The sequence below is a fragment of the Cyprinodon variegatus genome, unplaced genomic scaffold (genome assembly GCF_000732505.1).
Source record: "Cyprinodon variegatus isolate N-32 unplaced genomic scaffold, C_variegatus-1.0 Scaffold104, whole genome shotgun sequence".
In the NCBI taxonomy this organism is placed as follows: domain Eukaryota; kingdom Metazoa; phylum Chordata; class Actinopteri; order Cyprinodontiformes; family Cyprinodontidae; genus Cyprinodon; species Cyprinodon variegatus.
In genome coordinates, this window is record NW_015150557.1 from 24,273 (window position 1) to 46,217 (window position 21,945).

The 21,945-nt window shown below is 35.7% G+C and overlaps 1 protein-coding gene across 1 annotated transcript in view; it reads right to left on the reverse strand.

Moving 5' to 3' along the window:
* The window catches only part of LOC107084575 (collagen alpha-1(XIX) chain-like), a gene marked incomplete at its 3' end in the record, with an annotated part of 30,596 nt that extends 9,250 nt beyond the window's left edge, over window positions 1–21,346 (reverse strand). Inside the window, exons 1-8 of the mRNA XM_015374483.1 lie at window positions 21,213–21,346; window positions 12,188–12,312; window positions 11,843–11,917; window positions 11,661–11,760; window positions 6,183–6,306; window positions 4,576–4,851; window positions 2,580–2,660; window positions 1,654–1,773 (exon numbers count right to left, since the gene is read on the reverse strand). Of these exons, the coding sequence (XP_015229969.1) occupies window positions 1,654–1,773; window positions 2,580–2,660; window positions 4,576–4,851; window positions 6,183–6,306; window positions 11,661–11,760; window positions 11,843–11,917; window positions 12,188–12,278 (867 nt within the window). The remainder of the gene's footprint in view (window positions 1–1,653; window positions 1,774–2,579; window positions 2,661–4,575; window positions 4,852–6,182; window positions 6,307–11,660; window positions 11,761–11,842; window positions 11,918–12,187; window positions 12,313–21,212) is intronic.
* Window positions 21,347–21,945: the final 599 nt, after the last annotated feature.

Below are 21,945 nucleotides of genomic sequence, written 5' to 3' on the forward strand. Positions count from 1 at the left end.
TCACAGGGATTTAAAAGAGCTCTGCTGTAAGCAAATCTGCTTGTCATTTAGAAAGGGTAAAACTGTCAATGTTTCAATTTCTGCTGTGGTTTCTGTCATCAAAATATCATCCTTTACACTACAGTGCAAAGCAGTTTTTTTCAGCTCTGCTTTACACCCAAGTCCTGACCCTAAATCTAGGATTTGAACTGTTTAATAATCTTGGAGAAAAAAGGTTTCCAACAGAGACTCTTTTTTTTAACTGGTTTAAAAAATCTTTTTAATCCTATTATGTTTTTCCTCGTATCCTACTTATGTATATGATCTTGGAAACCTAGTGGCTAACTGTTTTTTCTGGTAGACGAATTATTGGTGTTGTTTTATGCATTGAACTACAGTTCACAAGAGATGCAAATGCGCAGTAAACAACAAAATGACGAAAACCCCAAAACACACAAGCACCAAAAACAAATGCAAAATAAAAATGCTACAAACAAAAAGGAAATCAGCTGCAAATAAGTATAAATTTGCTGCAAATGTCAAAATGAGCTGCAAACACAGGTATGACGCAAACTTCTTTCCTTTTTAAATCCTTTTTAAATCCCGGGTTAAATATTAACCTCCTGTTTCAACTGAGGTTTTGGTCTGATATGGTTTGTTCTTTGGTCAACTCACTGTAGTGATCTGAAACACTTCCGTTTTGTGGAGCAGGTTTGCAGCTGTTTTTACTATTTGCATAATTTTCTCCCCGATTGCAGCATTTTGTTTTTTTCTTGCACCATTCTGTTTGTGCTTTCTGTGTTGTTTTGTTTTCATTTGTTTTATGAACTTTAGGTTTTTGCTTCTACTTTTACGGATTACAGAATTTTTTGTTTGCAGCATTTTTCCTGTTGCATTTGCTTGGTTTTTTGTATTTGCGTGTTTCAGAGGTTGCATCATATATGTGTTTGCATGTTTTCACCTGTTTGCACCTTATTTCTTTTTTGTTGGCAGCATTTTTCCTGTTGCATTTGTTTTTTTTTGTTTTTTTTTTGTACTTGCGTGTTTTAGAACTTGCATCATATATTTTTGTTTGCAATGTTTTTCTCTTGTATTAGGTTTTTGTGCCTTTGTGTTTTGAAGTTTGTCACACGTTTTTGCAGCTTGTTTCAGGCCTTACTGCATGTTTGCATCTGTCGGCCACCTTAGTAAACGGTCTATAATCATGACAAGCATCTATAGATTTCCAAATACATAAAATGTTGTTTTTTTTTAACCTATGTTCTTAGAAAACAAGTTGTTAAGCTGAGTGCTGTAAAGCTGTTTCATACTTTCAAGATTTATTAGTTTTTATGCTCAAATAGATGATCATATTTGGCCTTCAAAGTCAATAAAGAATGAAAGATAGAATGTATTAAGCAGAAGAAGAGCACAATCTCCATTTTAAAATTAGGTTATTTTTGCAAAAGATTTTTTGTAACTTTTGACAAAGGCTTTACACACTGTTTAGCCGCTACGCTTATATGAATTGCATAAGCATTTGTTAATACTTTCAGAACTAGATGCCTTTTAACTGGGCGTTTAGCTGCCCATAAAGGATAGAGTTCGTGTGACATCAAACAAGAGCTGTCTCACTTACAATGGCCATTACCCTAGAGTCAATTAGAAGCCCTTGTTGAGAGGAATTGATTATACCTTTTCTGCTGGACAGTGACATCTGTCAATTGACTGTGAGGTCGGCTGAGACAGCACCAGGGGACTCTGGGCTGTAACCGGGGGAGGGGAGGTCCCAGTAAATGTCCTTTCGACTCCACACTGGATCAATACAGAAATTTCACCAATCAGACAATTTATACTGATTTTTTGTTTATTTTCAACAATCTCTTTCTTTCTTTCTTTCTTTCTTTCTTTCTTTCTTTCTTTCTTTCTTTCTTTCTTTCTTTCTTTCTTTCTTTCTGTCTTTCTCACTGTGCAGCTGAGCAAATCAATCTCTTAATCTGCATTCTGTGATAAGTCTATTGGGAAAGTCAGAACTCCCTTAGAGTAACCTTACACTGCCATGACGGTATCCTTGTGGACATACATAATGGGCTGAGGTTAAAGGTCATTTTTTTATTTGAAAGAGAAAATATACATAATAAATATATATATATATAAACCATTCACTCTAATTGATTCAATTTCTTATAAAATACTTCATATATTAAGTTTCTGTGCAGTAAATAATTATTAAAGAACATTCTTGTCTTCTTCAACTTGACTTTTACAATTACACTGCATCAGAAAATCTGTTTAACCACAAATGTCACATAAACTAATAAACAGCAAAAGTTTAGTTCTGTTGCATTTAGGAAATTTGCTAACCTAACTCCAGCTTAGAGTTAATAGTGAACAACAACACTTTTTCTTTAGTTTGAGGTACAGTCATACAGATAATACATCAACATGATAGTTTTAGATATCATCCTTTCAACATTTTACCATTTCTAATTTCACAAGTGCCACATTTTTTTTAAACTTATATAATTAAAACCACCCGAATCCTATACATCAGTATAAACCTGGCATTTTGGTTAAAACCCAACAGAGTATAAGTTGTTAAAAATAAGAACAGCTTTTACCTTTGGCTCAAGCAGCTCACAGCAATTTTCCATCTCAGCCATATAAGGGTCACAGTAGATCAAAATTTGTCTCAACTCGATCTGTTAACAAAACACAATTAAATCGATGCAACATCCAACAGTTGCTTAACATATTCATACACAATGTGTGTTTCTTTGGTTACATCATCTAAATACGTCCGGTTAGCTATCAGTATTAACCGGATCCTATGATTACTACAAATAGTTTGGATACTCTAAATTGAAATAACAATGTGTGCTTAAATGCTTTACCTCCTGCAAGGCTCAGATCCTTAGTGATTTGTGTAAAATATGAATAACATGGAGTGAAAAGTCAGCTGGTAATCCAACTTAAGCCAACTTCTATTCAAAGACATGCGTGATCAGATGGCAAAGCTGACCTTAGGTTTCTTTTTAGCCCGTAGGTCCAGCTACTAAAGGAAGCTTATAGCAGTGAATCAATAGAAGATTTACACCAGTCAAGGAGAAATGTCCCTGAAGAATGATTTCAAGCATTTCATTGCATTTAATTAGCCGTACATGGCTTATCAAATAAGGAAAAAGTTGTAAACTTTTTAGAAAAAAATCACTCTGAAAAAGTTCCAGTAACTCCTCATAATTATTTTTCATCTCTGATAAAAGTTAAATAAACAGCCTTAATGTTTCTTTGTAGTTGGAAATTTGCTGTGATTCTCTCCCCTCCTGTTTTAAAGTTGTTTTTTTATTTCCTTCACTTTGTGAATGGAAAATAGATTTTTTTGTCACAGGTTTTAATTACGGACCTGACTGTAATTAATTGGTGAGTAGCTGTTTTTTTTCCGTAGCCATTTCCTGACCTATGTAGGTCAACACACATCTGCCTTCCCTAAATCCCATGTTCATTCGTCTTTTCCTATTTTAAAGAATGGCTATGAGAAAGGGACCTCAGAGTCACTTTAGAAACTTTCACTAGGGAAACAGTAAGTTCATTAAAGAAAGAAAATAAAAAAAAACAGCTACAATTTATCTCAATAAATTATCCTTTTAAAATAAAGATTTGAATTTAAACATGTTTTCAGTCCATCAAAATATGATTTGTTAGATAATGGGAAAAAAAAGTCAATATTGCAAAATCCTTAGGTTACATGCTTAAGTTAGCTGGACTTCGTACTGTAGTGATTGGATGTAGTGGTTATCATTTTAGCAATTTTGGTTCAAAAAAAAAAAAAAAAACAGCTACAATTTATCTCAACAAAATATCCATTTAAATTTGAATTTAAACATGTTTTCAATCCATAAAAATATGATTTGTTAAATAATGGGAGACTTTAAATATATTTCAAAATAAATGTCTTTAAGTATTGACATAATTAGTCAATAGTTAAAATAATTTACCCAATACAAAAATATTTACATGTTGAATTATTTAAGGCTGCATGTTTTATGAATTAAACTCCAGCTTTCCTTTCCGAATGTAAATCTGTAACATTTAATCATGAAGTAATTCAAACAGTCTGTGTGGGTAATTAAAGGCAGCCTACCCTATTTAATTTGCACTGCATCTCCATTTAGACCAATTAACTTGTCTAGAGCAGAGTTTACCCTGCCAAACAGCTTTGATGGGGAAGATATACTTAAAAAATGAGAAAAGTTTTCTTTTTAAAAATGGATGTAAATTACATAGTATTTTAACATTTACTGGATTTACTATTTCTTTATGAATCTGTCAAATTAGTGAAACATTTAAACAAAAACACATGAATTTATTACCTTAAGTTTATTTAATAAATGTATTTTTATATATCACTTTTGCAAATATCTATTTTACAACACATTCATGTATTTGCTTTATGAAACATTCCTCCCTCAAAAAGATAATGCTTCCACCAAAAATCAATTTAGTGGCATTTTACATAAATTTACTAGCTGTTCCAATAAATATGGATATACCCACATGATATATGTAAATTAATTCCAAAAAAAAAAAAAAAGTGTTTTAAAATGTATCATAACATACATCCACAGGCCTTCCATCTTCTATCCGTGTGCTAATTAGGGTGCGCCCATTGAGATCGATGTTGTCCCTCTCATCAGTCATTTTCTTTTCAGCCAGTTTGCAGTCCACATAAATAGAGACTACATCAGTCTGAACAGAAATGCCGAGCTTGTGCCATTGGCGATCAAAGAGGACGTGCAGGTCACGACTTTTAAACGTATAGCGGAGAGAGTTTTTCAGCAAGCCCTGGTAGGAAAACTCCACTGCTTTCTTATCGCCATCAACCACCACAGACACCTGAGGAATGAAGAAGAGTTTAATGGCAGTTTGTACTTACAGAATAGTAATGTTTTGTTTACTATGTGCATTGCTGATTAAAATTTTTTTTTTTACTCATCATAGAAACTGTGAATGTTAAAATAATTCAGAGCCTTTAGTAATGCACTTAAAGCATTCATTTCCCAGAGAGTAAAGATGATACAGTAATCAACTTCAATTTGAGTTTATTGTTGTTGATTGTTTTGTTTTTTTTTCTCTAATCCACTGTGATTGCAGTGTAATATAAATAAAATAACTCCAGCTTTTATGGAGCCATCCACACAGTTCTGTTAAAGTTCTGGGAGAATATTTGATCAGTCTTCTAATTTTTCTTTTGATTTTTTTTTTTCTTAGTTATTTTATGTTATATTTTTTAGCCTCAATCTTTTGGCTAATAATAGTTAATAAATAGTTAAAAAATAAATATTCTGATATGGATCAGGATTTTTAGAAGCAACCAAAAAAAGTTAGTTCTCAAAGCTATAAGAAACATCTAAAATACCAGTGTTGCTTTCTACAATCCATTCATTATCTGACACGCTTGTCCCAAGTGCGAGGGGTGCTGGTGCCTATCTTTCAGTCAATGGGCGAGAGGCGTGGGTACACCCTGGACAGGTCACAGTCATGTTTTTGGACTGTGGATGGAAGCCGGGCTACCCAGAGAGAACCCACGTATGCTCAGGGAGAACATGCAAACTCCATGCAGAAAGACCCTAGGCCGGGAATCAAACCCAGAACCTTCTTGCTGCAAGGCAGCAGTACTAACCACTGGACCACTGAACAGCCGCTTTCTACAATGTAGTGAAAAATTTGGGGGATTTCTAGTAACAAATATAAAAATCCAGTTTGGAGGGTTCAAGATGACAGCCGAGTATCATTAAGCTTTGCAATCTAGATTTACATTTTTTAACTAAGCTAGATGAATGTTATAAACAAATGTCAATAAACTCCAATATCATATAAAAAATAGTTTTGAATACTGAACCAGAACTATCCGAGAAAGATCATTAAAGGCAACCTAAAGCTTGTTGGAATTGTCACATGCTAAGGGACATTTATCCACCTCTCTGTAGAGGTGGGTGCATATATCTGATAATTTGAGCCTGTAGATGTGATTTTTATCTTGTTTAGATTAGATAAAATCCTTGTGCCACTAATTCCAATTTTTTTTAATTCTCCTAAATTGATTGTTGTATCATCCTTCAACCCTGAGAGAAAAAAAGCATTCTAATCTATGCTTTAAAGTCCAAATTAAGAAGCTGGTGATGTAAACTTCTGACAATCAATGTGTGACTTTACAGCATGCCTACCTGGCTGCTTCCTGACTGGTCAAATATTTGCCAAATGTACCAGCGGTCTTTTTTTGTAGTTCGTCTCACACGGAAGATGGACACCAGCGAATACTCACTTGAAAGTCCGTCTGGAAATATCAATCTGAAAAAAAAAATGCATTTTGATATTAACCATTGTACTTTTTTTTTGTTCAAACTGGTTCAATTTATTTTCAGAATAAAAATTATACAACTTAAGAGATTTCAGGAACTGCATAATGAAAGAGCAAATCAAGTTTTGTGATCAATAAAACATTTTAGCATCCTCTAGATGGAGAGGGACTGCCATAAATAAACATGACAAGCTTAAATCCATTTGGCATATTTTTTTTTCTAGGCTCTCATATCATTTAGGTAATGAAAACATACAGACATTGATCCAAAGCCTAATCTTTTAGTGCACCTGAACATCATATGCTACAGTCATGTGTATGTGTGATGAAATGCAGTCACCCATTCATTGCTATGACATAAACAGTTAAGTGAAGTTGCACCCAGCTCAAGCAGAAACATAAATAAAACTTCAGCGTAGAAAAATATAGAAATAGCAAAATATAATTAGAAAAAAAACATCCTTACCTGTAAACTTACAATAAAACATAACATTGCAGCAAATAAAAAAACAAAATATGTGCAAGGCATTTTGTAAAAGACTGTTATCTTATGGCCCTAGCTCCTGTCAAATTAGCAACTAAAATAGAAAAAGCATAGGCAAAATGAAACAAGATCAGCAAAGAAAAATAATAATAATAATGCCATGATAAGGCCATTGAGATTGCGGCGTTCAATTGTGGCTCTGTAAGAGAGAAACAGCCTCATTAGACAGGTTAGAAATGAGTTTTCACTCCAATATATCATCTCCTATTCTCTCACAGCCTTCTATCACCTGTTATTTTCACAAAGACGTTCTTATAAACGCACACAACTGAAATAATCAAAGGCCTGAGGATTGTGAAAATCTTATGGCTAGACTCATTTCAGCTGAAACTAGATGCGTCAATGCAGTTTTAAATTAAAAGTCTAGCAAGGAACATGAGGCTATGGTACCTGTTGCTGCTAAACATACACTAAAAGGTAGATTATAAGGAGTAAAGGATTGACATAAAAGGAGTCACTGAACACTGAGTGTCCTTACAAACATTGCTTGTGAAATGTTAAATAGAGAGGACAACGTAACTGTTTTTTAAGAGCCAGATAGTTCACACTCCTCTTTCTAAAGTGCCCACTAAGAGTCCTCATGTTTCAAAACCTAGTAGCGCATTGATGTGTCCTATACACCTTCTCTCTAAGGGGTAAAGTTCTTGACATCATGCTGATGGCCCTTAGTAGCTAAAATAGTAAAAGCTTCAAAGCTCAGTGTTGCTTAAGTTTGAACGCTGTGTGTTTGATTCTTTGCTGAAATGCTACTCTGCATGCTTAAATAGATGTTAATGAGTCAATAAGAGAGATGTTCATTCATTCTCCCTCCCACCATGTTATACTGCCAAAAAGGCTTTTACACTAAGTGTGTGATTCTGCCAACTCTGTCTCAGACAAGCCTCATTTCAATATGACTAATTTGCAGCAACAAATATGATGTGGTTTAGAGTTAACTGATGTTTAGATTACATACAGCAATAAACATGTTCTTTTCTCCCCTTGGTTCATGTGATGGTTTTATTCTATGGATTGAAGTTTGATGAAAACAAATACAACCCCTTGGAACAGTCCAAGCATGAAGACAATTCTGCAATCGATGCATTTACTCTTGAACATGTGCAGTGCTTTCTTAAGGCTTTTGTGATGTAACTGTCACAAAATTCAATAGTTGTAGTTGGAAGCTACCAACAAAAAGCAGAGAAAAATTGGAGTTAAGGAAAGCAAAAATGTTTAGGGTTCTTTTATAAAAAAAAAAGTTAAAAAGTCTACCGTGTATTTATCTTAAGCACCTTCAATCTAACACCCCTAAATAAAATGCAACTGATTACCATTAGAAGCTACCAATTGAATAGAAAAAACCTTTGTGTAATTCATGCAATTAAGTTATAGGTGCATCTGTTCTGGAAAGGTTTTGAGGAAGAACTATGGCACAAATGCAAACCATCCAGATTTTAATAGGTTTGGCATAATTAATGCCTTTCATAAGCCCCATGAAAGGCATTAATCAGAGTAACAGCCAAGAGGCCAACAGTAACCTCAGGAGGAGCTGTGGAGATGCACAGCTACGAAGAATCTGTTGACACAACAGCTATAAAACATGTCATCATGCTTGAGAACATGCGAAAAATGTCCACCTTCCCCACACTGAAACATGGCTGCAGCCATCAACATCTCTGTTGATGTCAGCAGCTTGTTGATGCTGGAGCTTGGCCTGTTTTTAAGTCCAGTCCTGTTTCTCTTACTGTGACTAACTCTATGTAAAGTGCCTTGTGATTACATGTGGTGTAAGTTGGCGTTATATAAAGAAACTGAACTGAAATGAATTGATGGTAGCAATATTCTGTGAAAACGTGGTTCTTACACCGGATTTTATTCAGGTTAGAAACCATAAATAAATAAATAAACTTCAGAAAACACAGGTAGAGGCATCAACAATCGCCTGGATCATAGACTACCTAACAAACAGACCAAAGTTTGTTAGAAAGAAGGGTTAACTGTCTAATCAAGTATTCAGTAGCACAGGAGCACCACAGGGGGCAGTACTCTCACCATTCCCTTTTGCTCTGTGCATATCTGATTTTCAGTTCCAGACCATGTCCTGTCAGCTGCAGAAATACTCAGATGACTCTGCAAACATTGGGTCCATCAAAGATGGGCAAGAAGCTCAGTACAGAGAGCTAGTGAACCACTTTGTGACATGGTGTAGAAATAATCATCTGATCTGATCCTGAATGATTGTAATCCAGATTGTAATTCCAAAGGAAGCTTAGGAAGTACATTTAGAAGTAATGGTTTGAGCAAGTGTCAAAACATTGCTACCAGAAACCACAAACTAAAAAAAACCCAACACAAACACTGACTTCATGCCATCATTTTCTGTCTCGGCTCATCGTGTATTTCAACTCTGAAAGCATATGTTTGCTTACAAAATAACTAGTATGAAATGTTTTTGTTGAAAAATGCAGCCAGCTTCACTTAAAGCTTCTGATTATCTCACAAAACAGCAAACACGGATGGCATTCTTAAACACCCACCCCCAAAGCATATGAAAGCTGGAATTTGAACAAAGACAAAATAATGAGCATGCATTCTGCCTTTACAACTCATTATGCTACACAAGGAAACAGCCAAAAAGCTCCACTCAAGTGTGGCTGCCTGCTATCTAACATGGAGCAAAATAGACACTCATTTGCAAAACCTGTAAGCGAAGAGAACTATACTATTATTAACACTCATTATCCGCACTGCACAGAAAAAATTACACTGAAGATGTCAAGGACATATTCCAATGGAACTTAATAAATAAATCATATATGATTATAAACACAGGTTAACATGTAAACTGAGGAGGATGTAACACAGATGTTTTTTAAAGAGAGTGAACAACTGTTCCTAAACTTTACCACTGTATGGATGAGTGCATGGTGCATTATGGCAGGCAATTTGTCACTTCACATAACTGCTTTAAGAGTGTGTCAGCCATGATCTATGTGCCACAATGAGCATTGTGTCAAGTAGCTGGCAGATCGTCTGCTAGATTTGGAGAATAAAGCACAGGGCTGCATATCCCTGGAGTACGGTGAGCAATGTTTTTTTCATGGCAGGAGCAGTGGCTAAGGGGGCTTTATTCTCAACATGCAACTAACCTTGCTTTCCTCCTGAGCTGACGTGCAGTATCACCTGTCAAAGTACTTAGATAATTGGATATGAGAGGGATCACAGCCTAGCCACTATAACCAACAACACTGTCAGCAGCGCCACTACAAAACCAACATCTCCTTCCATTATAGGTTCATATTGAATGAGAGGACTTAAATGTAAATGTATTTGCAGCTGGCTCACAGGAAAGCAGCTCGCAAATCATCTGGCTCAATGATACATTTACCCAGCCAGAAGGACGGTGGCCGTAAATGTTTACAGTGCACGTAAAAATACTAAAAATACCCAGCCCTTCTTGAAGAATGACAGCCTACCCTTTTAGTGTTTAAACCTTAAGATGGGAAACAGTGATCTTCTCCAGAACTTCCAGAGCATCAGAGTAAGCCAAGTCATAAATGACATTGTTTTTTTTTATGTAATACAAAGCTTACTGAAAGACGCGAGCCTTCATAATATGATAAATAGGTTAGCCACTTAAACAAATTATCTTCAACATGAGGAAATCTCACTACCCACCCAGTTAGCTGGAAAATGACAATTTTCCAGAAGAATTACGCCCTAGTGTGTCATTTATGGAGTTGTTTTAATATTCCTGTCTTATTATCCATAATCTAAATTTTTATGTCCCTTTACGTCCCACATTCAGCCTCAAGGAGATTTTTTGAATAAATGCAACCTATATTAATTCAATTTATTCTCCGTCAATGAACTCACTTCACTGGCTGTCCTTACTAAATAAGGTAAATGGGACTTTTGCTCTGGACATGATATATGTGGGTGGCCTTGGTTCAACCCTTCAATGAATTTTACAAGACAATTTATCCAGCTATTAATAAAAGAAAAGAAATCTTCTGTCTTAAACCTATCAAAGATCAGGTGGCAAAGGTAACATGTCCAGGAGAAAAAAAAACAAGGTATCCTTTCCATCAGTGACACTTTACTTCACTTTACACCTTACTTCAAGTTTTTGGTTTTCCTTGGTGTCACATCCTATGGAAACCTCTAAAAGAATATACCAACAAATCATCTAGCTTTCATATCTTAGCTAACTCAAATGGCTCTTGTTGACGCAGAGGAATGGCAGCATCTCTACCAATGCATGCTAAAGGCTTCTTCTGCAGAAAAACAGAAAAAAAATCAAACAAGATACTATTCTCTGCTTAGTTCCTGTTCATGAACACTAAAAACAAGATCAGTGACAAAAGGCAGCATTAATACAGTCCACTTTGAACTATCGAAAGGCCAGATTTTGGGCGGACACAACTCTTGCTATGATTCAATAAGAACTAAAAATCACTTTAAAACATGCCAAGAACCACATACTCCCACAGTTATCCCAACAAAGTACCTTGAGGGATAACATTTATAAGCCTCCTCCAGATCCACAAAACACATGTTGATCAGACAGCCAAGCTCCCATGACACTTGAAGTAATTATGCAAGGTTAAAATTTGGCTCTCCTCGCCATGGCCATAGAAGAAAGCGAAAATGCTCTTCCTTACATCATCCAAAAGCTCTTTTTCTAACTCCATATAATAGGCTTCCCCAGTGAGGATCCAAAATGTAATTCCTTGATTTTAGCAACAATCTCTCTGGTCCTCTTTTTAAATCGATTATTAGAAGAAAAACAATGTTGGGGAAAAGCACATCCAATCTTACTTTGTTGGCTTTATAAGAGGGCTGCTTCCTAGACGAAAAGATGGTAGTTCTTCTGTAACTGTTCCCCTTCGGAGAAGAAATTTTTCTGTGAGATCAAACCCTGTAAAACAGAGCCACAAGGTGTCACATTGTTACATATGGTGAATTTCTCATTGAATAAAGCCTTTTGCATCAGCAATTACCTGTGATCATTAAAGGACGATCTAAAACATCAGAAAACCTGTAATCCTCCACACTTAAAGAGGGACAAACACCATCTATGAAAAAGAAGCCAAAAAGAATTTGTTTAAATCGTGCATTTCAATTTTTATCTTAACAAAAACCTATAAAGAAAAGCAGTGTTAAAGAAATGGCCCTTAATCTGCATGTTAAATGTTTCAAACTTAATAAAAAGGTTAATATGCTATGAAAGTATTGAACTTAACTGCAAAAACTTTCATGTGTTGTGTTTAACAATTAAGGAAATTATATTTTAAACCTTTCAGAGCTTCAGAGAAAATATAATAATCATTAAAAAACTAACATACCTGCTTGTTCAGTCACAGCCATTCCAAAAGCATGAGGAACAGAGTTCACAATCCATAATAAAGCAGTACATCTTATCAAGTAATAATTCATGGCTCTGATGCTGGAAAACAGCCCACCCGTGAGGCTGAAAAAAAGAGGAACAACATTCATTCCAAAACCAATTTCAGAAACATTAAACCTATCAAATATGTAGGTAATCTTGATAAATACATTCTGTCATCAGTGTCAGAAAATGCACAGCTCAAGGATCAAGATTAGAAGTGCTTTTGTTTTGTTTGTTTTTATGAAAAGCTGTTGAAGGCTGCCAAAACTAACAGCTCCACCAACCTAGAGTTAAAAACTCTTATAAGCTAAACATTTATGATATTACAGATGTGTAGGCTTTAATCTGCATTGTCAAAAAAAATAATTTCAATGTGTTGAAAAAGTTAGCAGAACTACTTCCAAGATGAGAAAAGCAATAATTGAATAAATCTTGAAAGAAACATTTAAAACCAATTGCAATGTACTTTGACACAAAACAGCTAAAATATTGACAATTTAGGAGTATAATTAATCTTAGATACTGGGGGCATTATTAGGGAAGTGGTGGCCTAGAGGTTAAGGCATAGGGCTCGGAAGCTTGAGGTTGTGAGTTTGAAACCGACTGCCAATCTGGCTCTTTGAGCAAAAACCTTAACGCCCGATTGTTCCCTCAGGGAGCCCACTGCTCCCTAAAGGGGATGGGTTAAATGAAGAGTTAATGACATAGTTAGTTTAAAAAAGTTAATTTTCCAATTTTTTTAGATGTTAACAATACAATACATTATTTCATTTATCCTAATCTCAAACAAAATGAAAGAAATTGGATATAAAATACGTCAGAATTTACCCACAGGAGAATTCAAATTGGACTGTGTTGACTGCATTTTATTGTTGCACCCCTGTTGAGTTTGAAAAACGTTACTTGGGATTGTTAGAAGGTTTTCATATACGTTTCTGCACACTGCAGCAACACCTTGTATAGATGGATTGTTCAACTAAATAAACAGAAAGTTTGACAAGTAAGTTTACTCTATGTTTCACAATAATTCATTGTGAAATATCAGTTTATTTAGTTATATTCTAACATTCTAGGTCAGGTTGAGTCTATTGCATTCACACCTTTGAAGACTCCAGGCTTCACCCTATCTCTCACTAACAGGTTTTTGTGCCAACTTGCCCTTCTGACTGACCGCAACTAGTGCAGACTTCCCTGACTGGAAATTGTAAGTAGAATCAGGCAGAAAATCATGTAGTATATCAAATATTTAATAATAGAAAGGATGAGTAGTTTACATTGGCACATATTGCACTATATAAAATCTAAATGAGATGTTACTTTGCTGTTCGAACCAATAAAATGGAAAGATAGTCATTTTCTCATATTATTATCAGTTGTTAGCACTAAGTGATTAGCAAATGGCAGGTTTTAAAAATTTAAATTCAGAGCACAGGTCTTGGACGTAATGTCATCTCTATTATAAGTTCAATTTTCCAAAGTAAACAGGACAAAGGGTCAATCTTAATACGTTTCTCTCATGCACAGGAGAAGTATATTTGGTTGTAATCAAGGAAACAATTTAGCAGCTAATGACAACAACAAACCAGTGAAGGCGTTCTGTTTAACTGCATGTTAAACAAAACGCCATAAGAGCATAACCCTTCTGCATTAAGAAATACAACTCATTTCTTAATTGAAATATTTGTGCAGTTCTGGTTGTTTTTTTTTCAGTACAACTAAGTACAATGGGTTATTTCTTTTCTTAAGAAAAAAAAATCTTAATCATATAACAGATATTATTGGGTATTTTCTTCTACTTCTCTCTTTCAGTTATTGCTGCCCTCCTTTTTTTAGTCTTTACAGAAGCTGCACATGGTGTCTGGTGTTCTGTTTGCTTTATTCGTCTCTTTCCTGGATATGGTCTTCATCCAATCCATTCATACATAAGACTCTGTGTTCTTATTGTTGACGACATCCTCCCACTCAGTGTTTAATTATTTTTCCCTTTTCCCTCCATCAAAGCCACTGAAAAAGCTGCCACCAAAAATAGCTATATATAAACTCTGTTTTTCATCATAGATCATAATAATGTATCAGTCCTTGTCTGTTTACCTTTGTCTCTCTTTAGGACAAAGCTACTAACAGAGCTGGGACAGCAATTAACACTTTTATTCACTCCCCCCTCCCCCCAGATCAGTCAATGCTTTTGGTTTATATTCATATAGTTAGTCACAGCACTGAACTGTATTAGCTAGGGATATTCTACATGTTTTAAAGAGAGTCATTTAGTTGAATACTTGCCATCTGCTTTCCTTAGGAAGATATGTTGCAGCAAAGTTAACATCTCCATCAAACTATCATTGCATCCTGATACCTTTAAGCTTTTTTATCTTATTGCTTTTTTTTTATACCATACCCCATTATAGATTGTTCTATAACTACAGTAGATATATAATTAAACGTAACTGTTTAATTATTCATCAAATGTGTAACCTAAAAAAAAAACAATAAGGTTAAACTTAATCACAACTTGGCACCAAATGGAAAAGTATGTGGCTCTTATAAAATTCCCAAAGCACTTTTTTCTTTCATATAATCACAATTCAGTAAATTCATCCTAAAGATTATTTTGCAAGAGGGTGCCCCCCACCTGTTACCTACTGATTAAGACTGAAAGATCTTAGCCAGCCTCCATTCTAACAAATCATATGCAGGTAAAAAGAATGGAAGAATCAATTAAATAAGTGCCAAGTTAGACCGACTGCAGTGTAAAATCCCCTAAAGTAAATCCTGTATTTAGCATCATCGTTGAAGTACTACTCTGATTACCACGGAGCCTCAAAAGCCCTATAGATGGAAGTCAATTAAGACCAACAGGTTCTTAATTTTGTTGCAAAGATGTGATGACTCACAAGCGCTGGCCTTGTGATTAGAGAGCATGGTATTTGTGCTCTATAGAGACCAAAAGATTGCTTAAAACCTCAGTTTGTCATTCTGGGTCCCTGTTCCAGACCCTTATCCCCAAAATAATGTTTGGGTCCTACACTTTCCTCACTGCTCCCTAAGGTATGGGCTAAACACAAAAAGAAAATGTTATTTTCAATTGCGTTAACTGAGGTGATTCATATTAAAATCAACTGGATCGGGGAGCCAACCTAAATCTCAAATGTTGATATAATTTTCTGTATTGGCCAAATGCAAAATAAATAAATAAATAAAACAACATCAAAATGAAAAATGATACTTTGTAGAAAAGTCCAGTTTTTAATTGTGTACAGCAAACCAAACAAAATGTAAAGTAGCAATACTTGAAGATAACAGCGATCACTTTCAGCTATCACACTAATTAAGAGCAAACAATGGCCTAAACACACTTTAATGAGGGTCTGTTATCCTGGTTGCAGTAGTAACGACTCTACCCGGTAATTAGTTTCTTTCAGCTGGCCAGGAGCTGAAACTACTGGACATTATTTAAATAGCTTTAGAAGCTTAAAACAGAAACTTTTAAACATTGCTTACATCTAAAAAAAAAAGGGTAAATATCTCAAATATTTGGTCTTTGGGAAGAAATTCTTAAATCTGTTATATTTTAATGAAAATTAAACAATAGTGGAAATAAACTGTTAAGTATGCTTAACATTAAAAGACATACATTACATCCATACAGTACATGCAATACAATGTTCCTAAAGGTGCCCCTCAAGAACTCTAGAACTTTGTGCTTTTCCTTCCTATTATGTTATTAGCATCTTTGATTAATGTAGATGTCAAAAGTGTACAGTAGCAACATCATTAGCTCAGTGTTGTTGAGTTGTAGCTTGTTAGCCAAGGTGACCTTATAAAATATTTAAAATTTAGGTTGGCTACCCTCAAGTGTTACAGTAAATCAAATTGACCTGTAATAGGTTCAACTCGGGCTTCAACTAACAATTATTTTGCAAATCAATGTCGAATATTTTTCTGCTTAATCAATTAATAATCGGATAGTAAAAGGTTCCTTAAAGAAATTTTTTTACGAAATTAAACCAGGTGAAACTAAAATGTTTCCACTTGAGGAGTTCTGGATAGAGCATTGTTTTTTCCATCTTAAATGCAAAATATTTATATAATTTTTTACAATTTTGATATAATTACGGCTCTAAGTTGGTCGCTTGTAAGCTATAGGCATGTATACTCCAGTTAATGATTAATCGATTACAGAATATGTTGATGATTATTTCAATAATTGATTAATCCAATTAATTGTTTCAGCACCAGTTTCAACTACCCAACTTGAGTTTTCCTGGTATTTGCTTACCTGCACCCTTTATCTAAAGCCATAGATCACTTGCATGAGGGATTTCATTGCACAAAATACTTTTCAGCAGAAAATCAAATGATTTGATTGCTGTACAGTCAATAGAGCAGCACTAGAGAAGATAAAACAACTTTTTACAAGTACTGCTAGTCCTCCTAATGTGACAATGTCTCCATTTTTTGCTCTCACTCTCACTCAGTATGTCTGGGAAGAGAATTGGAATATAGAAATCTTCTTTTTTTAAACACACAGAAATCTATAGATTGTGTTAATAACAGGGGAATGGAGAAAAAAGCTTATGGGCATCGCTTCCAAACGCTGATGTTCAGATCAAAAACCAAACTTTACATCAAAAGGTAAAATGTAAAATGGTACAAATACAGTTAAACATGGAGCCCATACAGAAGTTCAACTGAGTGAACTGATTAATCGCCTTCATTCGCCTACGACACAGCCAATCAGCTTTGAACCACACCTCCACGAAAGCCAATCAGCATCCAAGGTTCGTCGTAAAAGGCCTCCGATCTGCAACTCGTCCGCAAGCTAGCGGTGGTTGCGCTGTGACTTTATTCATATGACCCCATTTCAACCCACCTCCAGCCCCTCCTCCACAATCGTAGCTAAAACTTCATCAGTGTCATTCCTCCTGGACTCTTACTGCATTCTGCGTCTCATTTTAACCGGTCCGGCAGAAGACCGCTATGTTGAGCCTGGTTCTGCCAGAGGTTTCTTCCCAATGGGGAGATTTTCCTCTCCACAGTTGCTTCATGCTTGCTCATCATGGACAGGTTCTCTCAACCTGTGTTATCCAAACTGGACTTCCATCTTCCAGGTCCCTGAGTAGGTCTCTAGAATCAGCTCACACAATCCCCTGGATCTCCCCATAAAAGCTCAGGAGACCGTCTCACTAACCAGCAGTCTACAGACTGACCAACTTCATCTATCTCCACTCCACCACCAGTTTCAGGCCTAGGGGGAAACAGCCCTATTCTTTGCTCCTGTTCATGCATATCTATCAAAATTCAGTGCTATGTTTCCTGCCGAGGTCTGTGCACCAAAGACAAAGTAATTGTATCAATAAATTTCTTCTAATTGTCTTTTCTCTCCGTGTGAGTTTTTCCAGGTTGAAATAGAGGCGTGAACATCATTATCTGGTATTACTTTCTTTTCTTTTTTTAGGTTGCTTAATTAACATTTGGTTCTACCTAAAATCCTCAGTTGCAGGCTTGAAATATTACAACATTAAGAATGACTCATCTTTCAGCATCAAAGTGATTCAAAGCATATAAGAATTAACAAAAGAATAGCTTCTTCAAATGACAACAAAATGACCAAGTGTTCTGATCTAAATGACAAAAGCTGTGGAGTTAAGTGAGGCAAGAAAATTCCTCACATCTAATAGATTTGGAGAACTTTAGGAAGGACGAGACTTTCTTTTAAGTTGCATAGGAAATAAAATTCATTCAAAGCAGGTCAAATTCAAGGCAAAATGTATTAATCATAGTCTCACTTTTTAAGACCCAGAAATCATGTATTTTAATAGGGTCAGTTTTTAAAGCCACTGTATATTAATCATATACTAACTTAAACAAAAGGGGTGTTCTGCGTACCTAAATTGAGGTATGCCCGCTATTAAAAACGTTTGGTATCAAACCCGCTTAAAGTTTAATAACCTGCCTGTAATTATACATCCTTTTGCTATAATTGGAAAGAAAGACCCACTGTTACAAAGACAAAGGGACCTTTCCAAGACTGACCTTTCCAAGGCTATGGGGCTTAGAGCAAAGCTCACACCACAAACTGCTGATTCTCACTTCCTGTTGGCTGCAAAAAGGTTGCTGCACTTTTCCCTTGACTACAAGAAGGCATATTTAGTTGTTTACCAGGTGCTTAGGTTATATTTGCCCTCAGTCTACACATAACTTCATCAACATTGTAAATGAACATCATAGAAAAAAAGCGTATAAATATTAATTTCGAAAATAAATAAGTTCAATTATCGCATACAGTAATGCCTCAAAGTTACATTATTTTCTATTTAAGATTATAATCCTAAAATTTTTATACTATGTTATGCTTACTATGTATAATATAATGTGTGATATGATAATTGCATTACAGAGTTTTGTCAAAACCGTGTGTTTTTATTTAGGTCAATAGTGTACTTCTTGTCCAGTTTAGATCTGGTTCTGAGCTTAACTTGATTTTCAATGAAAAACCTTCCTCTGTTTATGCAGGCTCTGTATTTCACTGCAGAATTTGAATGAAAATCTACCTACAGCTTTTCAATCACACCTTATGATCAAAATGTATATTGCCTCCTAACATCTCACCTGTGTCAAATATCTGTTGCTCTGGATATAAAATCACTGTATTATAACACCATCTAAACAGGAAGTTGGAAAAGGCTTCTGGGTTTTCTCTGTTTGGCTTTATATTGTCAAAGCCTTGATCGTTGTCTGTTGGCACTCTGGTGTGTTTGATCTGGGAAATTTCCAGAGAGGTCTTGGTTAAGGACAAGACTTGTAAGGATCAAACTTGGGAACCTGCAGTATGGAAGAAATTTGCATAAGCTGCCAAACCAAATTTTCCGCATTGAACACATACCAGAGTAAAAGCATCCCTGTGGATGAAGTATCTCTGAATGGTAAGGGTCTCTAAAGTTAAGGAGATTTGAGTCATTTCTGAACTGAAGCAAAACTTGAATGAGCTTTTCTAAAATAAATCAGTGATTTCAAAACCAAAAAGAAAAATGTATACTCAAGAATAACTTGTGTTTTAAAGTAATTCTTAAGCTACACAAGGTGAATTATGCTCACCCTCATACTATGACATCAGACTGAATGAACTGTTTACTATCTAACCTTAGTAACAATGCAGCAGCTATGCCAGTACATGATCCGGCTAATTTGGGAACAAAACCTTGACAGACGGATAGGAAAGCACAACATTTCAATGCATCTATTGGCACAGTTCAATGAGTGCAAATTTTTTTTTTCCACAGAACTCTCCTCTTAAACTGTAAGTGTCTTCTCCAAATACATATTCCTGCGCAGATTAATTTCCATACATGCACATGTTCATCTTCCACTGGATCATAAAGTTTTGCAGGTCAGGGGGGAGGGGAGGGGGGTCTGCCATGGCATTTGGAGATGAGGCGACCGTGCTACTTAAAACTTCAAGCATGCATGGGTAGTAGACAAGCAGCCCAGCACAGGTATCACATGTCTGTCTGTGAGAAGGCGTTATGTTATTCCTGTGTAGCCCAGTTCCTTACTGCAAAACACTGATCATTGCGATTATTCCTTTAAATTAACTTTAAATAAAAGAAATTTCTTTTTAAATAATGCAGGTTACTGTATGGCAGAGGCATAGTCAGACATTTTTGATAAGGGTGGCCAGGCAATAACCAATATACACTGAGGAATGGCCAAGAGCGGATAGGCACCAGAATCTCACGCTCAATCTACACTGTTCCAACAGGACAATTAACGAGCTAACAAACAGACGCATAAATTTAAACACCCGTAATTTCTAGATAAAAGGTATAGTGGATAAAACTTAGTTTTAAGTTCTGGGGCGTAAATCAATCATCATTGTCATTACTTACCTATTGTATCAATAAACATTCTGCATAAAATGGACATTTACAAGCACTAATATCTACATAAATTGATTATTTGATTTTTTTTAATTGTTACTTATCTTTGATTTCACTGAAGACTCCTAGATGACTTGCAGAGACACGTATTTTTCTCTTTACCCCGTATAAAAAAAAATCAGGAATTAACCTCCTTTTTTAAATTTATTTAATTTATTCTTTATTTAATATACTCTAATAATCCCAGAGGGAAATTACTTCTCTGCATTTAACCAATCCCCTTGGGTAGCAGTGGGCTGCCATTGTGCGGCGCCCAGGGAAACTCACAACCTCAGGATTCAAAGCCCTATGCCCTAACCACTAGACCGCCATTCCCCTTTCATGTTAATATACTGATGTGTATAATTAACCACAAAAAAATCCAATGTTTTGAATATTCCACTTGAGATTATTACTGTTGCAACCATCTGTATTAGAGGGAACAAAATGGTAGGGGTGGCCAACGATTGGCTAAGGGTGGCCATGGCCACCCCTGGGCCCCCATCTAGCTCTGCCCCTGCTGTATGGACAGCAGTGCTGACTGAACATCTGCTTTATAATCGATTTAAAAAGCTAAACTGTCAGAGTAGCATGCGGATCTTTGTGTCATAAATAAACTGCACAGGGAATTTAACTTTCGCTCCATCATCCCCTCAGACACTTTTTTCCGTCAATGCAGTGTATCTATGCAAAGAAGCGTGTTTCTCTGCTCGGACGCTGATTGGCTGCATGCTATTAATCCTCAATTATCATTAAATCTGCAGAGGCTGTCAAAACCTGACACATTCTTGCACTTTTTTATGAGGAAGTGATGCAATATGATAGATAACATGTTTATCTCAGCGCGGAGGAGCGTTTATAAACCAGAGAGAAGCAGATCCTGTAACATGTGCCTTGAAGTTAGGAGCGATCGGGACAAAAATAAACAACAAAACAACTTATAATAAATAAACAACTGGATACCAAATACATCCGATGTAAAACAAAGGTTTGATTGGTTACCCAGAATATTAAGACGTTTTTGTTTTTAATTATTATTATTTGAGTGTATAATTGGCTACTTACATGTGTTGACAAAGTTTCCTTTAATGCAAAAACAAATGTAAAGCAGCGATAAAATCATAATCCATGCGTGATAAGGATCAGTGCGGCTCCGGATTCCGGGACTTGGAAATAAAAGTCACAGTGGGATCGCCCGCTCCGATCACGGTCCTTTTTAGTTGCACTGAGTGGCCCTCCCACTCTGTCATTATTACTGAAATACACTGACAGAGACTTCTGCAAACAGCCTGAAAGCTTTCAGATTACAGAGAAATTAATGCCTAAAGGCAACTCAAACAAGCGCTTTTATTAACAGAGCAGGTGCGGGAATAAACTACCGTTTGATGTATTGTGATTTATTCACATTTGTATGAACAAAGGCCTGAATCGTGAATCGTATGGATTTGCTTGCTCTTAATGTGGCTTTTTGTGTCTCGTTTGTAGTAAGTGCTTCCAAGATTAAAAGTGAACGTGGCAATTCAAAAGGTGTTCACACCAGCGCTTTTTTTTTTATCTGGGTCCAGGTTTTATCTTGTTTTTCATCGCCTAAAGCCTCATTCTGATTATGTGACATAATCCTTTGACAATAAGTATGTGGCAGTTCTTGCATAAATGCTACAAGTCACTCTTCCAACAGAGATATATGGAAGGGGATTAGGACCACTGAAAAAATAAAAAGCTAACTGATTTTTAAATTTTATTTCAGTTTAATGTTGGAAAAAAGTCAGAATTCTGAGATTGAAGTCAGAAAAAACAG